The following is a 17,112-nucleotide window of genomic DNA, read 5'->3' as shown; positions in this document are numbered from 1 at the left end:
GTTTAGCAAGTGTCAATGTCGGTAACACTTCTCGCGATCTAATTGAATTCATCAGACATAATTCGGTCGTGTAATCAAATAAAATGCCAGAATTAAGATCCAATTAGTGTGCCATTATGAATATGGATGGCATCCGCAGGGCGCAGCCCGAGTCTCAAGTTGTCCCGCTCCCTGTTTGGCTTATTTTTTGCGTGCCTGACAAAAAATGCGAATCCCAAAGACCCAAAAAAAAAAAAAGAAGAAAGTATCAATTTACCAAAGGTGGAGGGCAGAAGGAGCGTTGCGTCAAGGAGACGCCCGGAGTTCTTCGACGGACTCAAGACAGGGCGAAATCATCGAGAATCCTGAACCGGAAACAGGAATAATAACTCCGAGAGTGCACTGTGGGAATAAGTTTTTGATTGAAGGATTTCTTTTCAATCAAAAAGGGTGTTCTTGAAAGTCGTACTTTGCATTTTAAAAACGTAACCTGAATAAGTTTTACATTTCGATTTATGATTTGCACTATTGAAATATTTGATATATAACTTATATATATATATATATATATATATATCTTAACTGTTCCAAAGTGTCCTTAGCAGTAGCAGGAGATGTGATATCTGCCCTGCATTTGCTACATTTTTAATGGTGATTGATAGCTCCACTGTAATAATTCTAGCTAGAAAGTTCTATGATGTAAAATCAAACATAAATACGAAATAAATGTTAAAATATAATGTTTATAATGGTGTCGATATTATATGAAGTATAGTTACATATTTAAGTCATATTTTGATTGATCTAAAAAAGTTTAGAACTTTAGACCACTATGAACTGCCTTTTGAAAGCTTTGCAGTGCCAAATTCTCGCAGTGTTGCATTTCGGGGAACGGCGAGAGCAATAAGTATTAGTCTTAGGAGGGGGGTTTACCATCGAGTGGATCTGAGGACTGCGGAGAATTGATTGATTCGAGTGGCAGGGCTACTCAATTGTCTCAAACTGGCGGGGATTTGGCTTTCGTTTTCATTTGGCAAAATATGCTCGCCAATGCTTAAAAGTCACTTCGGCCAGACAAATGAGTGGGGTTTTGTCATGGGGCTGGACTGCTGATGATGCCTAATGGCGCCAGCTTCGGTGGCTGTTGTAATTAGTTGATTACACAACTGAACTGAAGCGAAGCTCCTCGCTCCGTTCGGTTTTTCTGTTTGCATTGCAAATGAAGTTGCCACCGTTCGGTCGTCCGGGTGGCGCTTTCAGTGGGTCGAGGGGTTCTGGGTGGCAGATGGGTGGCTTGTGGTGAGCCTGGTGCTGTGTTGTGGTGTGGTGTGGTATGGATTGGTGTGGAGTGGTGCAGAAGCTGATGCTGAGACAGCTGCATGACATTGCTATTTGCAGGCAGCAGCTCAGCCGACTGAACCGAGTGAGTTTTTTCCCGCTCCCTTGGCCATAATGATGTCGAGTGTTGGTTGGGTCGAGAGTCCACACAAGCGCAAGGAATACGCCAAACGACCACACAAAGTACTTGGGCTTTTTCTTGTGGTTATGCCTTACCTTAGCATCTCTATAACCCGAACTTTATCAGGTCGAAAGTCTGAGGTAGCCTGCACTTCAAAGATTCGAGTTTTGAAGTTTTTCCATTTGGAAAGTTTTGAATTTCAAATTATGCAGCAAGAAGTACAAAAATTTGGTCATTGTTCAGGACATGGGTTTCATATTGGTTTAATTTATTCAGGACACAGTCTTACTAATAATAAAAGCTTACACCCTTTAAAAAAAAGAGGATATCAATGGTTGAAACAAGTTTTGAAAAAATGGTATAGAGTTTTAAAAAAAGTGAGTGTTAATTTCGAATTAAACCCTGTACAGTGTCTTAAATAAGCAATCCATGATCCTTGGAAATGCTTTCTAGTACGCCAATTTTATTTTTTATCGTTTGTACTTTGTAAAGGTTTAACATAACACGTTTTGCTGCTTATTGTTCAATTTTTTTGCATATTTTTTAATATAAAAGTGTCAGCCGGAATGGTCACCCTTTTTTTAAGCCTTTTTTTTCTTTTATAAAAAAAGTTTTTCTTGTCCTCAATTTTTTTTGAATAAAGAAAAATGAAAAGGGTCCTCATTTTGTAGCCAACTTTGGAAGTATGACTGTATTTACGCAGGAGCGACTCATCAACTTAGGGTCTGAGTTTTTTTTTTTTCGTGGGCTCTGCTTATTGAATTATCAGCATGCCGCAGCGTTTTGAAGGGCTGTTTTTGCGGGCTGGCGAGGGGTGGGGGTTCTTCATTGACGACTATGTGAACCACTCAGGCGATGCCTTTCTATATACTCAGTATGTACAAAAAAAGCCAGAAACCGCAGTGACGAAGGCAGTAACGAAAGCAACGCGCAGCCAGTGAGCCGTGCGGTTTACATAGGCGATAAGTACGTTTATGTACACACACACTCGCATTCGCCCGCCCACTTGACGTCCAAGAACAACAAAACTGGGGTAGGGGCATCGCTGAGCAGTTGCACGAAGGGTGCTTTTGGCCACTGGAGCGACAGAAAGTGTGAGTGGCAGGCAAAGAAGCGTCAGCAGCGGTACTGCCAAAGGCAGCAAATGAACCTAATTTGATAGCGCACACAGACAGCTGTACCTATATACATACAAATACATACATATACCACTTGGAGGCAACAACAAAGGCCACGCATATATCACGTTGTTCTGGCAACGCGCTCATTAAATACTCTTTCGGCCGCCGATTTCGTTACGTTACGTGCGGACATTGGATGGGAATTTAAATTGGTAATGCGACCGTTGCCGAACTCTTGGCTCTTGTTGTTGTTGTTGTCGTTGTTGTTGTTGCTGGCATTTTCCAACGTTAACGTCCTCGACACTATCGCACACTTGAGTACATAGCGAACACAGCGTACATGCAGCCACACATATGTATGTATGCACATACCTACCTACCAAATGCTGTACATGGCACTTTGTACATACAAAGTCGCATGTGCCTGTGTATGAACAGCAAACTGCAAGATACAAGATACTCGACCAGGGGCGCAGTGGTAGGGGGGTTTCGAGGTTAACAGGGTGCTGGGGTGGTGAGAGGTGAGTAGCGCTACTATAGTAAGTTAAACAGAGGTTTCTGAATGCAACTCTGGGTTTTGCTAGCATATATTAATATATTGAATAAATTAAACCCTTTTTTTTTATTTAAATATTTTTTATAATATTATTAAATAAAAGAAAATTATTATTGATTTTATGGCACAGTTAACAACAATTATTTTATTTTGTTTTGAAGAAATTAGTGGATTATGGGTAATGCTATTTTAAGAGCTATTCAGTGGACACCGGACCAAAGTGATCCCCTCTGGTCGGCGCCCCTGTGTCGCACTCAATGTCCCATGCCTATGCTTCATGCTGAAATATGTATTTTCGAGGCGCACAAGCTGCGCACATAGTGCCCCCGAACCCCCTGGCCCACACCACAAGCCTCTGTGCGTTCCACTCTGCAGCACCCCCACCCCTTGCCCATTCCACGACACAGGCACAGGGTATTTGCGTCTGCCTCTCCGCCTCTGCTTTTGCTCTGCTTCTGCTTCTGGCTGTGGCTCTGCTGTTGCTCTGCTGGCGTCGTGGCTGCCTCGACCGCTATTTTTATGTACCAGCACAAATACATGCACATAAATTGTTGCCGTGGCAAAGGCAGCAGCAGCAGCAGCAACAGCAGCACAGCACAGGCACCAACTTTCTGTTCCTGCCACATCCAGGTTGGAAAAAAAGCAAAACAGGGTTGCATGCAACATGGAATGGACATGGACATGGATGGTTTTTCTTTCCGCCTTCCCACTCTTTCTCTCCTTGTCTCTCTCTCTCTGCCCCTCTCTTTTCACGCATATTCCTCTTTACTCTGGCCTTTCTATTGAGGAAAGACACTCTTCCTCTTTCCCGCTCTCCGTCGCCCCCTTCGCTTGCTTTCCTCCCTCTTTCGCCTGCACTTCCGCTGCAACGCTGCTGCAGCTCTGTTTGTTGTTGTTGCTGATTCACACATTCCTAATTGAATTATCACGCAGCAGATGAGAAACATGTACCATATCACTCTAACCCTCATACGCGCCGCACCCGCTGCCCCGCAGATCCACTAAAACTTATTTTTAGACTCCGAAAACTAATTAGAAGAAGCGCTGTCGAAGTCTTCGCTTGGCGTCTACACTTACAGGAATTAGATAATTATTCCGAACTTGAATCTGAATCTGAGTAGATTACATAACAAAGAAAGGATCGAGATTATTTTATTCAAACTGCCTGCGATGCACTGCCAAAAATTTCGTATCTGTATACAGTTTCTTCAGAAATGTAATGCAAAACACAATAATTTTTATAACAAGATACAAATATTAATATAAAACAATATTACTAGGGAGCATTCTTATTTTTTGCATAATATGCTTTTAATGGGTCCCGCTATTTGTCTGAGTGTACAGCTTCATGCGCTGCCTGCGCTGTCGTCGCTGCCCGGATCGACGTAGGCGTCGAGAGCCGGGGTTTTAAATTCGAGAAAGGTTTTCGGTTTCGGTGTCGATTTATATACCGAAACGCCCATCGCCGTGCGTTCAACAAAAGCCTCTCATTTCCATTTTATGTACATTTTTCAGTTTTTCGTTTTGCCCCGTTGTTCGCTAACGAAACAGGATGAAGACCCGTACTGCTGGTCCAAAAAGTAATACCTTCGCAGCAGCGACGTCGGCAGAGCAACCCTCCCTTTCGCACAGAGCACACACCATACTCCACACACAGATATAACGACATCGAATCGCACTTGGGCTTTTCAACTAATTGTATCGCCTTTGTTGTATATAGACATTTTCCCCTATGTACCACACGGCGGCATATGAAAACCTATGTACATATGCTGGTAGAGCCCTTCTCCAAAACGGCTTCATTCGTTGCCAGCTAAACGCTGTGCGCTGCGAAAAGATACAGACACTGAGATACGGTTACAAATATACGAACACGGATACGGATACATGCATAGACGACGAGGTTCAGATACAGTGACAGGCCAGAGGCGAAATTTTGTCATTCCTCTCGTCTGTAGAAACTGAAACTGATAGTCGTCCCGTCCCCGTTTGTTATTGTTGCTTGGGCCCCGGAATGTCGAGCATTTTCACAGTTATTCCGAGGGTTGGCGGTAAAAAAGCAAAGGAAGCTGGGCATCGGCTTCGATGGGATGTGGTCTCCGATAGCATCACAGTTGCCTTTTAATATCTCTTCTCCAGGCAAATAAATGCGAGATTTTACGTGGCACTGATGCCGCTGTATGCCCCGGATTACGAGTATGTGAGTGCGCTTGCTTTGCAATAGCGAAATTAAATTACAAGAATTTATATTGGCCGAGGGTTACTCGCCAGGGGGTGGGTCTTCCCATGTCCCGCAACCCGTACTCCTTGTATGGCTTTAAAGTTATGACTCTGCCGCAGCAAAGTCTGAAATTGACAGACGCTCGGAAAGCTGGTGGTTACACATTGGGGTGTCTGATATTCAAATAAAAACGGGTTTAGTGAAAAGGGGTAACATGAATGGTCAGGTAGAAATATTTAATTGGATCGCTTTGTTTAATCTGCAAAGTTATTCTGCGTTATTGCATGTTGCATGGTTATTGGCGATAGATGTTTTTTTGTATAAGATGGAATCCTTACTACTGAAACCAGAAATGCATTAGAACCATATAACATTTAGAACTTCAAGCTACATATGTTACAATGCACCCAATGTACTACAAAATTGTTTTTAAACTAAAAAAATTGATTTTAGGGTGCCCTAAACCTTTGTTGAAACTTTGCCATTTTCATTTGATGAAACTTCTACATGCAACATAAAAGTATTTTTAAATTTGATACAAAATTTGCCATTCTTTAACTTTTAAATAGGTTAGACAGTGCTTAAAAATAATTCCCCTTTTATCATTGGTAACAGACGTAAAGTGCAAAACAATAAGTTTGTTAATATATCTCTAACTTTTATCTATGTCTATTTAACTATATATTTTTCATTTATAGTATTTTATTTATAAATATTCCGTATATAGTATTATTGCCTTCGTAAACTATCTTGGTGCGCTTTGCCACTACCTGAGATGCCGTCCGCAGCGATTAAGATCTACAAAGCTGACTTCCAGGTGTTAAAGCTAAATTTTTTTTTTTTTTTTTTGGATATATTAATTTAAAACTGTCCTTCGCGGACAATCATTAAATTTGATGACTAAACTTAACGGTAGAGAATTAATTGATTACATAAATTGTTGCGAAACTATACAATAACTGTCGATATTGTATGTATGATGTATATAATAATGTATGTATATAATTTAATTTAATTTGCGTGTCTAATCCCAGAGAGGTCCAAAGGGTGTGATCGGTGCAGCCTCCTGGTGCGTTGACTGGTGTCCAGCAGGTCTTGTGCCAGGTTGTTTGGGTGGTCTTGAAGCCTCTGCATGTACTGCCTGCTTCTTTTCTTAATCTCATCCTTCACCCACGGGAAGCTGAGGACCTCGTGTATAGTGGCATTATCGTGGAAAGGGTGAGCGTTTGTGACTGTGCGGAGCGTTTTGTTTTCGAATGTCTGGATTATGTTGATGTTACTTTTCGATGCAGTGCCCCACAGTTGAATGCCATACGTCCAGATTGGCCTTATGATCGCTTTGTAGATAAGGAGCTTAGTGGAAGTCGGTAGCTTAGATTGTCTGCCCATCAGCCAGTAGAATTCACGGACTCGGTTCTCCGCCTGTTTCCGCTTCTTTAGCAGGTGTGGTCTCCATGTAAGTCTCCTGTCCAGTGTAAAGCCAAGATAATTTGGATTGGCTACCTCTGGGATTGGGAACCCGTTGAAACTGACTGGTGGGCAAGTGCCGCGTCTAGTTGCGAAGGTGGTAGCGGTTGACTTGTCGCTGTTTACCGATATATTCCATCTCGTGTGCCACGTGTTCAGTAGATCTAGTTGCTCCTGCATAGTCTGGGATGCCTCTGCTGGGGTATCTGCTGTTGTTAGGAACGCAGTATCATCGGCGTAAGTGGCTGCCATAATGTACTGGCTCGGTATCACCGGCAGGTCAGCCGTATACGCGTTGTAGAGGAGCGGACCGAGAACGCTTCCTTGGGGAACTCCTGCACGGGCTTCTTTGACGTCTGAGCGCGCTTCTCCACACCTGACGGCGAATCTTCTGCCCTCCAGGAACGATTTAAGAACTTGAAATATGGCTGGGGCAGGCCGTTTTTGAGCTTTAGGAGGAGACCGGGGTGCCAAACACGATCAAAGGCTTGCTTAATGTCCAGCATTACTGCTAGGCAGTATTTCTTATTCTCAAAGGCGTCCAGGATATATTGCGCTACTCGGTGGCCTTGCTCTGGTGTCCCGTGGCGGCGCCTAAAGCCAAACTGGTGATCAGGGATCAGACCAGCCTCCTCAATCACCGGCAATACTCTGGTCAAAAATACTCTTTCGAGTATCTTGGAGAGTACTGGTAGTAGGCTGATCGGGCGGTAGGAGGCGGGATTGGCTTCGTGTTTACCAGGCTTCAGGATCATAACTACTTCGGCGCGTTTCCATGATGAAGGGAAGTGCCCCAATTGCAAGCACTTATTTATTATGGTCGTGATTAGTGACTTGCTAATAGGGGGGAGGAGCTTTAAAGCAATGGCATTGATGGCATCATCGCCTGGAGCCTTGTGGTTACCCATTGCCGCTATTAAATTGCTGATTTCCTCTTCCGTGGCCTGGGGTATCGACTCGGAGTCAAAGAGAGGTTCTGACAGGAGCCTGGCTGTTTCGGCTGCTTCATTTGGGGAACATCGATTGGCTGGTGTGAAGACTTCCTCCAAGTGCTCGGCGAATGCGTTGGCTCTTTCGGTCTCAGTTCTGCACCATGAGTTGTCTTGTCTTCTGATGGGCGGGATCCTCTTCAGTGGCCTCTTGAAGCTAAATGTTTACAAAAAATCTGACTTTACTGTTTTGTCAGTTTAGATGGAAGTAGCGACGGCATTTTGAGGTCTGGGAGGCGTCCTACCAAAACCAGTTTGGAGCGGTAAGATTTCTCTTCAAGAATCTTTCGCATGAGTATCAGTAAAAACATATCTTAATATCTAATATACACCTTGGATAATAGTGAAATCATCGAGTCGCCAATTCCTGTGCGGGGAAACGAACCTGTAAATGAATTGCGTTAGGAAACGCCTTGTCTTGCCCACCTGCCACTTTTAGTTGGCCACGTCCACAGGCTGAGAAACTTGCCACAGAAGACCAATTAACTTCGAGGTCGGGAGCGGCATGATTTCCAGTTAGCCAATGAAAACAGAGCGCTGCCGACGACAGGAACAAACGACCAATGGCAAGCAAGCAGTAAGGGCGAGCGCGAGTGAGAGCAAGCGAGTGCGGCTGGGGGAAAAAAAAAGAATAAGATATTCGACCCTGGGGGTGTATCTTTACATAAAGTCTACACACCATGTAGAGAGTTAATCGAAAGCTCTGGAAAAGCTTGCAAAACAAAGCATAACTTAAGGTGTAATGAATATCTGGTTGTATGAGAGCGGTAACCTTTTTTGTCGAGATCCTTTGAGTTGTACATATCGAAAATGAGCCATTCCTCAAAAGAAAAAGGATGAAAAAGTTCCCGTTCTCAAAACAACAATATCTGCTCATAGCTGCCTTTAAACAGCTGTCTTTAAACTAATCTTTAAACAAAACGAAACTCCAGCTATTGTTGGAATAAAACATCAATTCTAACATTGATTGAAAACATATTTTATTTCTACCTGTCATTCTTTGCTAAACTATGCTGTGTGGTTCTACCCTCAAACACAATTTATCATTTCTTTATGAGAAGCTTTTCCGAAGGAATACAAATATTCCAGAAAAATTCAATCCTTATTAACAACCATGACCAGGGATTGTCCAAAAGTCTAGAAACCTTTAAACGGGCGGTAAACCACCTCACTGACTTTTAGTCATAGTTCCCTCTTGATTACTGGAGTTCGTCGAAATCGGTCAACTGGAAGTCGAAAGACATAGTGACCCCGGTCCATCATCAACTCACTTGTGACAGCTGCTGGACCTTCGCCGCCTGGAGAGTCATTGAATGTCCGAATTTGGCAGCTATGGAAATCAGGGATGACTGGACATGCTGTCCTTGTTGTTGTTGCAAAAGTCCAATAAATGTGTGCATAACTTAATTCGCCATAGAGTAGCGTTCATAGCAGGCGAATATAAATTATATAAAATATATCAAATATGATGTTAAAACAAATTACTTGTGTTTACCAAGCAAGAATAAGAAGCCGTCTTGACATTTTCCATTAAAATTCCGGACACTTGGTTTATCAGGGGACATTTTTAATGATACAAGATGATTTATAAATTAGTAGGCAGACGAAGGGGGGAAAACACAAAAGTCTAGTCGCTGTAGCAGCTTAGCCCTTGACCAGGACCTCGTAGTGGTCGATGCGGACCTCCTCGCCGCCGAATGGGATGTAGAGGCAGTGGTGCGACTGGTGGATCTTGCCGGGAGTGAGGCTGCCGTGGTGGTGGGCACGGCCGATGAACAGGGGCTCGCCGTCGGAAGTGCGACCGCAGAGAACGGCATTGCCGGGCACATTGCCATGGCTGTCGTGCACCCATCCGTATCCGTATCCGGCCAGCAGCTCGTAGTCGTGCTTCACAACCTCACCGCCTCCGTAGGGCACATAGGCGCAGCCCTTGTTGGGGATCACCTGGTGGATAAGTGGAGAAATTAAGTGGGATGCAACAGAAGGACTTAAAGCTGGAATGCTCCAAGTGTACATGTTCTGAACACGAGGTGTATATAGTTGAAGGTCCTCACCTTGGCTGGCAGCAAATCGCCCTCGTGGTAGGCGCGACCCACATAGATCTGATCGCCATCGGAGTCGTGTCCGCCAACCACTGTTCCGGGAACAATGCCGCGTCCGCTGGAGGCTATCCAAGTCTCGGGCTGGACCAGCACTTCATAGGCTTCCAGACGGTGCTGAAATGATATAAGAATTCGTTAGGTCAAAGATAAAAGTGATTTACTAAGATTTATCACATTGCAAACACTGCTGGTGCGATTCGTCACTACTTCGAACGTTATTGTTGAGGGGATGATGGGAATCCATCAACATAACATCAAAGTGAGGGTTAGACCTACCTCCTGTCCGCCGTAGGGGATGTACAAGCACTGGTGCGAGGGATGGATCTTGCCGGGGGTGAGGCTGCCCTGGAAGTAACCACGGCCCACGTACAGGGGCTCACCCTCGCCAGTCTGGCCCACTTGGATGGCGTGGGGCGGGACAGATCCACCGCTGGACGGGATCCAGGAGAAGTGATCGCCGACAAGGACCTCGAAGTCATGCTTGCTGATCTCCTGACCGCCCCATGGCACATAGGCCTGCTGCTTGCCGGGCACCACCTTTGCTGGCAGCATCTCTCCATTGTGGTAGGCACGGCCCACAAAGATGGGATCCTGGTCGGAATCGTGGCCGGCAAGGATGGCTCCTGGGGGCAGGGATCCGTAAACGTTGGTGCTAATCCAGGTGTAGTCTGAGAGCGAAGAAAATACATATAGGTCAGAGGCGATAAGTTAACTTGGGCCAACTGTACACCATTAATCAGCCACAGTAGAGGTTTCTTTTATCTGTCAGGGTGTAGAATCGCTGGATCTATGGAAAGCTACCAAAGCTCCAAGGGATTTCGGCTGTCAGGTGCTCGGAGTATCGATGACACTTGCCCACTTGTCACGACTAATTGCGGCACTATGCTTTCGTTTTCGCCGGAATTAACTTAGTCACTAACTTTGCACTTCAGTTCTCACCTCCCATGTTGTGTTTGTGTGGGTCTTGTGTGTTGATTTAGGTCTGGAACGTGGCGTTATATACTCGCTGGCTCCGCTATGTTGGGGCTGACTTCAACGACTGGTCTCTACCCGCACATCGGTTGCGCCTTAAAAGCTGTTGTTTCCTCTTATCAGTTGGGCAAGTTAGCCGGCACTGATAAGATATCTTAGTCACACTGCTTTGAACCGTTCGATTGTGTGTGCTCCACAAAGGTATCCTCATGTCGTAGAGTGTGTTCGTCATTGCGACCAACTGACAGGTGTGTCAGAATGTCTGTTGGATGATTTTGTTTGGGAAAAACAATTTAAATTCTGCGTTAAACAGGAAGGGCAACCAAAATTACTCAATCGATCTTGTGCATGAAATGTGTTTTTGTTTTTTTTGCGGGTTTTATCTATAAGCAGTTGGCTACGAATCTTATCGCCGGCAGTCAAAAATAAACTTGATCAATAAGTTCGTAAAAGATTATATATAGGTACACGTATGTATGCTGCTGTCCATGGATCAACTATAAGTTCAGGGAATGCTTTTCTAGAACAAAAATAATACCCAGCATGTAACAGTTACCTAACCTTCTTGTGGATTATTTTGATCTTAAAACTAACAATTGAGAAACCTTTGGAAAACATCATTTGTAATTATTGTAAAATTACAGACAATTGTTTTCTCTAAAGATGAGTCAATTGCGATATAAAGTTATTGATATCGTTACCGCTGAGTCACTTTTATTTATACTTTTTAATCGCTTTTTATTACATACCATATGTCTTTTGAAATCAGTTTGTTTATTATTACAAAGAAGTTATTAATTAAAAAAGATACATACACTACAATAAAGGTTCAAAGATAAAAACATTTTTAATATTTCTGTAGGTAAAAATTATCAAATATGAATGATCCTTTTTTTATTAAAACTGAAATTTTTGGGCATGCTTATCGCCTCTTCAACGGGGGGATTTTTTTTTTAGCATGGGCGCTTCTGGCAGTCGTCATATTATTTATGGGTTCACTTAATTGGGGTTCCACCTGTTGAGAGGGCACAACAATAACATTTAAAACATGCCTCGATTCTTTTACTCCACAAAAGTACCGCCTGTTTGGGCCAATGAATCATTCTCGATCGATAAATGGAATGCTTTTCTGGAAATGGAGCTTTCCAGACTGGAAGTTAAACGTAGTGATAGCGAAGGTCCCAATATAAACTGCACTTCTTTTTTTTATATACAAATGCGAATTGATAGATAAAAGCTCGCCGATAAGGAGCAGTGACAAATCGGTCTGGTTCGGTTTTTAAACGTCAGGCTTTTGCGAACCAATAGTTTAGTGAAAAGGCAAACTTCGGCCTGTTCAGACGCATTTTGCAGTTAGAAGAACGCAAGTGAATCAAAAGAAACTATTTTTCAAAGGAATAACTCTTATCATCAATTAACGCACAATGGGTAAGTACCATGAGTAACCTCAGATAAGTGCAAAGAAAGTGAATTTGCAATGCGAAATTCGAATGAAAAAAGTGTAATTTGACCGCGAAGATCATCAAAAAATATGTTGTTTACACGGCTATATTGCATATTAGCTTAACTAATATAATTCCCCAATTACGGGCCGCAACTGCTGACCCATTCTGTTGGTATGGTGATTTTTTTCTCTGTGCACATTAGCCGGAAGAAAAGCAAAGAGCATTGAGTGACTTCTACAGTTCTCCGCCTTTCTTTGCTCTTTCCAGGCGGCGTGCAGCCAGGAGGAGTTGTGACCGTTGGTAGGACGAGTGCAGTGAGCCCAGGGTGAAACCCCTACGCCTCTGTGAAACCCCAAATCCCACTTGATTCCCACCCCCAGACCACCTAGACCACCCAAACCCGCCAAACCGTATAGCAAATACCAAATATGTACACAGAGAAAAAGCTGTGAGAGTATGAGTGTAGAGTGAATCATGTCATTTTATCTTGCAATTAACTTTTAATCCATTAAATTAATGCAGCTTCGGGATTATAAATGTTTACCTTTTGAAAAAGTATCAAGTTAAATAATCCTAATCTGTTCTTTTTTGAATTACAATATGGTTTTATGGATCATCAAAATCTATCAAAACAATATTAATATTACAAGTTATGAAAAGCTTTAAAATTATTAATTGATAACGGAGTTAACTAAAAACTTTTAATGTGATCTGTAGAGTTTTAAGAGTTTTTCCAAAGGCAAGGACACAAAACTTACTCTCCGGCTTTCTCTCTGTGTACAGATAGGTTATCTTATCGCGTGGTATCAAACTTATCGCCCTACTGCCTTTCTCCTTGCAGACAACACCTGGGTGCACTCGTCTCCACACAGCCCCCTGCCCCCTTACGCGGTGATCGGTGGCCATGACTCGGACCGCACGCCCATCTATGTGGGTCGATCCTTTCACGAGGGCGAGAATCTTCCCGCCAAGGTCATACCGAGCAAGGGATGCGCCTATGTGGCCTACGGTGGTGCGGAGCACACGAAGACGCACTACGAGGTGCTGGTGGGTCAGGGATTTGCCTGGGTGCCCAGTTCCAGCGGTGGAGTGCCACCGAATGCGGTGAGGAGCGGAACGACGCGAACGGGCGAGCCGCTCTACGTGGGACGCGGCCATCATGCCGGAAGCTTGACTGTGGGCAAAGTTCATCCGTCGCACGGCTGCCTGTACATTCCATTTGGCGGCCAGGAGGTGCGCATCAACACCTACGAGGTGCTCATCAAGCAGCAGCACGACGTCTGGGTACCGGCCTCGCCCAGTTTCACTCCTCCGGGCGCAGTGATCGCCGGACACGACTCCGACCGTACTCCGATCTACGCCGGAAGGGCGATGCACGAGGGTGAAATGCTGCCCGCCAAGGTGGTGCCGAGCAAGGGAACCGCCTACGTCTGCTTTGGCGGATACGAATTCCAGAAGCCCAGCTACGAGGTGCTCACTGGCTACGGATATGTGTGGACCAATTGCGGCCACGGCATTCCACCTAACGCCGTAACCACAGGTCGTGCTCGCAACGGAGAGCTCCTGTACTATGGGCGAGGACACTACCAGGGCAGCCTGACACCGGGTCTGATCTCGGCCAGCCAGCGATGCCTCTACATTCCCTACGGAGGTCGGGAGATTCGCATCAACTCGTACGAGATTCTCTGCAGACAATAAGCTAAAGGAACGGAACCCTACAGATACCACATGCATTTAGCCTAGATCAAACTATTATCGCACCCAATAAAGTGACTCTTAACATCCAAGAAATCTGTTGGCATTTTGTGTTCTTGCTATTTTGAAAATACTTATCCCTGCAAATTTATGATACTGATATGGTATATGGCATTGGACTGAACCAACTTCAAAATGGATTGTCTGATTAGACAGGTTTTACATTTATTTATGAGCTGAGATAGTGGCTTGCTATGAAGGTCATTTCCTTGTATTCTTCCTTCCTTCACTATTAGTTACTTTTAATGAAATTTAAAATGACTAGATGTAATAGTTTAGCAATTATTTGTTCATCCTTCAAGGTGAACTAATCACTTCTGAATGTAATACACACATACCGCACTTTTAAGCTAATTACTAAATGTACCTCTCTTTCTTCCAGCCTACAAATGGGTGCAATCCTCGGCCTATTCCTCCCTTCCCGAGGAGGCGGTGGTGGGCGGCAACGATGAGGACGGCGCCATGATATACGTGGGCAGGGCGGAGCACGAGGGCGATATGCTGGTCTGCAAGGTGGTGCCGAGCAAGCAACTGGGATTCATTTCGCAGCGAGGAGAGGCACTGCCCAAGGACATCTTCGAGGTGCTGTGCGGCCAGAATCTGGTGTGGATCAAGTGCTACGACCATGTGATTCCGGAGAATGCTGTACTCTGTGGACGCACATCGCTGGATCAGCCGGTGTACATTGGTCGTGGTCATTACGAGGGTCACCTGATTATCGGCAAAATCTCCTCTGTCCATCGAGCTCTGTTCATCGCTTTTCGCGGTGCCGAACGTCGTCTGGATTCCTATGAGATTTTGGTGGAGGAGCGCAGAGTGGTTCCTGGCTGGCAGCTGCCGCCACCACCTCCTCCACTAGAGGAGCCGGAAAAGTGTCCACTAACGCCGCCGCCTCCACCTTCGCCACCGGCAATGGCGCCGCCACTGCCGGCCAAACCATATCCCTATCCGGATTTGGCTGCCATGCCATTTCCGGACAGGCCTCCGGCCTACACACCCACTCCGGATCCCATGCCGCCCGTTGGTGGTGTGATGGTGATGCCGAGTCCAACCCCAGCACCGCCGGCGGGAGGAGTGCTGGTCATGCCGCGACCACCACCACCACCACCGCCTGCAGGTGGAGTGCTGGTCATGCCACCTCCTCCTCCATCGTTCACTCCTGCTGAGGTCTCCGTGGCGCCACCACCATCATATGTTCCCGCAGAGGTGACCGCAGTATCCGTTCCCGTGGGACCATCGTTTACACCCGCTTCCACCTATAATCCCTACGAGGCGGGATGCTCGTCCTACACTCCGGCCGAGTGTGCTGCTCCTTCGGCATATGACGCCTACGGCTATGGCAACAACTATGACGTTTGGGTAACCGCCGAACCGGGCTATTACTACTCCCCTGATGCTGTGATTGGAGGTCATGACAGCAACATGGAGCAACTGTTGGTTTGCAGGGCCTGGTACCGCGGTGTTCACGTTCCTGGCAAGGCCATTCCCAGCCAGGGATGTGGCTACATAGCCCACGGGGGGCGCGAAATCATTGAGCCCTCGTACCAAATGCTGGTGGGCAAGGGCAAGTACCACTGGGTGCCATCCTACGGCGGAAACGTTCCACCCGGAGCAGTTGTGGCCGGAACGACACCTGGCGGAGCACCACTCTACATTGGACGGGGTCACTACCGCGGCAGCTTGACCCCCGGCGTAATTGAGACCTACAACCGCTGTCTCCAGATCCCATTCGGTGGCCAAGAGATCCGTCTGAGCAGCTACGAAGTTTTGGTTAGGAGCGATATTTACCACGGACAGCAGGCCATCCGACTTGTTTACTGAAGTTATGTTTAATCTGGAAAATCCGAGAGCAGCTAGACCATGAAAAACCATATAAAGTTTATTTATTCCTATAAAACCATGCATATCTTTGTGTAATGTGAAAAAATATGCATCTCTAAGATGCATTTTAATTATTATTTATCTATGTTTATATACGCACTAAATATTAAATGCATATTAAATGCCAACTGTAAAATGTGAAACTACCTCTGAAAATATTATATTTAACCGATAAATCTATTGTTTATTTACTAGTTGAGATACTTATGCACTATTTATATTGACACACTTGAAGTTCGTTGTGTAATAAATGTTTTATTTATTTAATGACGCCTCTGGATTTTATCATTTGTTATGGTTTGGGTTTGTTATTACGTCGGTACTACCACGTGTAAAATAAGTTAGTAATTATACTATGACAAACAAAGACTCTTTAACATTTCCATAAACGTGTATACAAAATCGTAAAGAACAAAGTTCTTCCGCTTTAACACAGAAATTACGATTAGAAGATGGTAACTAAACGATTTGCGGGCACGAGAGTTTAAGGTCAAAATAATATGGTATCACGTAGAATACTAAACTTGGCTTAATGTGCGGAATTAAAAACGCTGTATTCCCAGCTCAGCAAAGAACCCCATATGCCTTAAAACCTCCTTGAACCCACACGCGGGGTTTACGATTAGACAAATCTGGCATTTCCCACAACTGCCCGTTATTGGCCAACACAAGATTTGTTAAACGATTCTGGTTTTCCGACGTCAACCACACGGCACAAGATGAAAGAGAAGAAAGAGAAAGGCGAAACAGGTAAGAGTAAATATGAGCGAATGCGTCATAATACGTACTCTAGAAATACACCGTCAGAAAAACTTGAATATTTGTTAATTTTTGTTGATTCTTAATATTTTAATATTTTCATGCTTTTAATGTTTTTTTTTTTAATATAAGTTGCTCAATACTTATGGTTCAAACTAATGATATGCACTTTATTAATTAATTTTTTAAATTGAATAAATTTCATTTCTTTATTAAGCTTATCACTTTGAAAACCATTAACATAATTAATGTAATTTTAAGCGAAATATATATTGTCAGACGAAAATGCATTGTTGATACGAAGTAATGGGAGCTCATTAAATTTTAATGGTTGAAAAAATATTAAAGATTGTGCAAATAAGCAATTCACCACTGAGTACATCAACAAATACTTTCGCCCATATTT

At 44.3% G+C, this 17,112-nt stretch overlaps 3 protein-coding genes across 4 annotated transcripts; 2 read left to right on the top strand and 1 right to left on the bottom strand.

The window, feature by feature from the left end:
• Positions 1-9,338: 9,338 nt before the first annotated feature.
• Positions 9,339-10,967, bottom strand: LOC6734249. The gene is made up of 4 exons (XM_002081242.4): positions 10,834-10,967; positions 10,171-10,562; positions 9,847-10,008; positions 9,339-9,736 (listed from the first exon to the last, which is right to left on the bottom strand). The coding sequence occupies exons 1-4, from the start codon at positions 10,838-10,840 to the stop codon at positions 9,437-9,439; spliced, it is 861 nt and encodes a 286-aa protein (XP_002081278.1). The 5' UTR covers positions 10,841-10,967; the 3' UTR covers positions 9,339-9,436.
• Positions 10,968-12,171: 1,204 nt separating this feature from the next.
• On the top strand, positions 12,172-14,102 carry LOC6734248. 2 transcript variants are annotated; one of them, XM_016182189.3, is made up of 3 exons: positions 12,187-12,294; positions 12,579-12,611; positions 13,153-14,102. In XM_016182189.3, exons 1-3 carry the CDS (start codon positions 12,291-12,293, stop codon positions 14,007-14,009), a joined length of 894 nt encoding a protein of 297 aa, XP_016027299.1. In that variant the 5' UTR covers positions 12,187-12,290; the 3' UTR covers positions 14,010-14,102. The 2 variants fall into 2 exon arrangements, with proteins under 2 accessions (XP_002081277.2, XP_016027299.1); XM_002081241.4 differs by lacking the exon at positions 12,579-12,611 and having other exon boundaries at positions 12,172-12,294.
• LOC27206618 lies at positions 12,181-16,143 on the top strand. The gene is made up of 2 exons (XM_016182190.3): positions 12,181-12,294; positions 14,449-16,143. Exons 1-2 carry the CDS (start codon positions 12,291-12,293, stop codon positions 15,885-15,887), a joined length of 1,443 nt encoding a protein of 480 aa, XP_016027298.1. The 5' UTR covers positions 12,181-12,290; the 3' UTR covers positions 15,888-16,143.
• Positions 16,144-17,112: the final 969 nt, after the last annotated feature.

This window comes from Drosophila simulans, chromosome 2R (assembly GCF_016746395.2).
Source record: "Drosophila simulans strain w501 chromosome 2R, Prin_Dsim_3.1, whole genome shotgun sequence".
Classification (NCBI taxonomy): Eukaryota; Metazoa; Arthropoda; class Insecta; order Diptera; family Drosophilidae; genus Drosophila; species Drosophila simulans.
The sequence above is the reverse complement of the archived record's forward strand: the minus strand, read 5'-3'. Positions and strand labels throughout refer to the sequence as shown.

What these genes read in the sequence shown, in the direction of transcription:
- LOC6734248 (XM_016182189.3), top strand. An exon ending in AGGAGGAGTTGTGACCGTTG is followed by an intron (nt 12,612 to 13,152) that starts GTAGGACGAGTG and finishes TTCTCCTTGCAG; the next exon opens with ACAACACCTGGGTGCACTCG.
- LOC6734249 (XM_002081242.4), bottom strand. An exon ending in TCCCCTACGGCGGACAGGAG is followed by an intron (nt 10,009 to 10,170) that starts GTAGGTCTAACC and finishes ATATCATTTCAG; the next exon opens with CACCGTCTGGAAGCCTATGA. An exon ending in GCGATTTGCTGCCAGCCAAG is followed by an intron (nt 9,737 to 9,846) that starts GTGAGGACCTTC and finishes CTTATCCACCAG; the next exon opens with GTGATCCCCAACAAGGGCTG.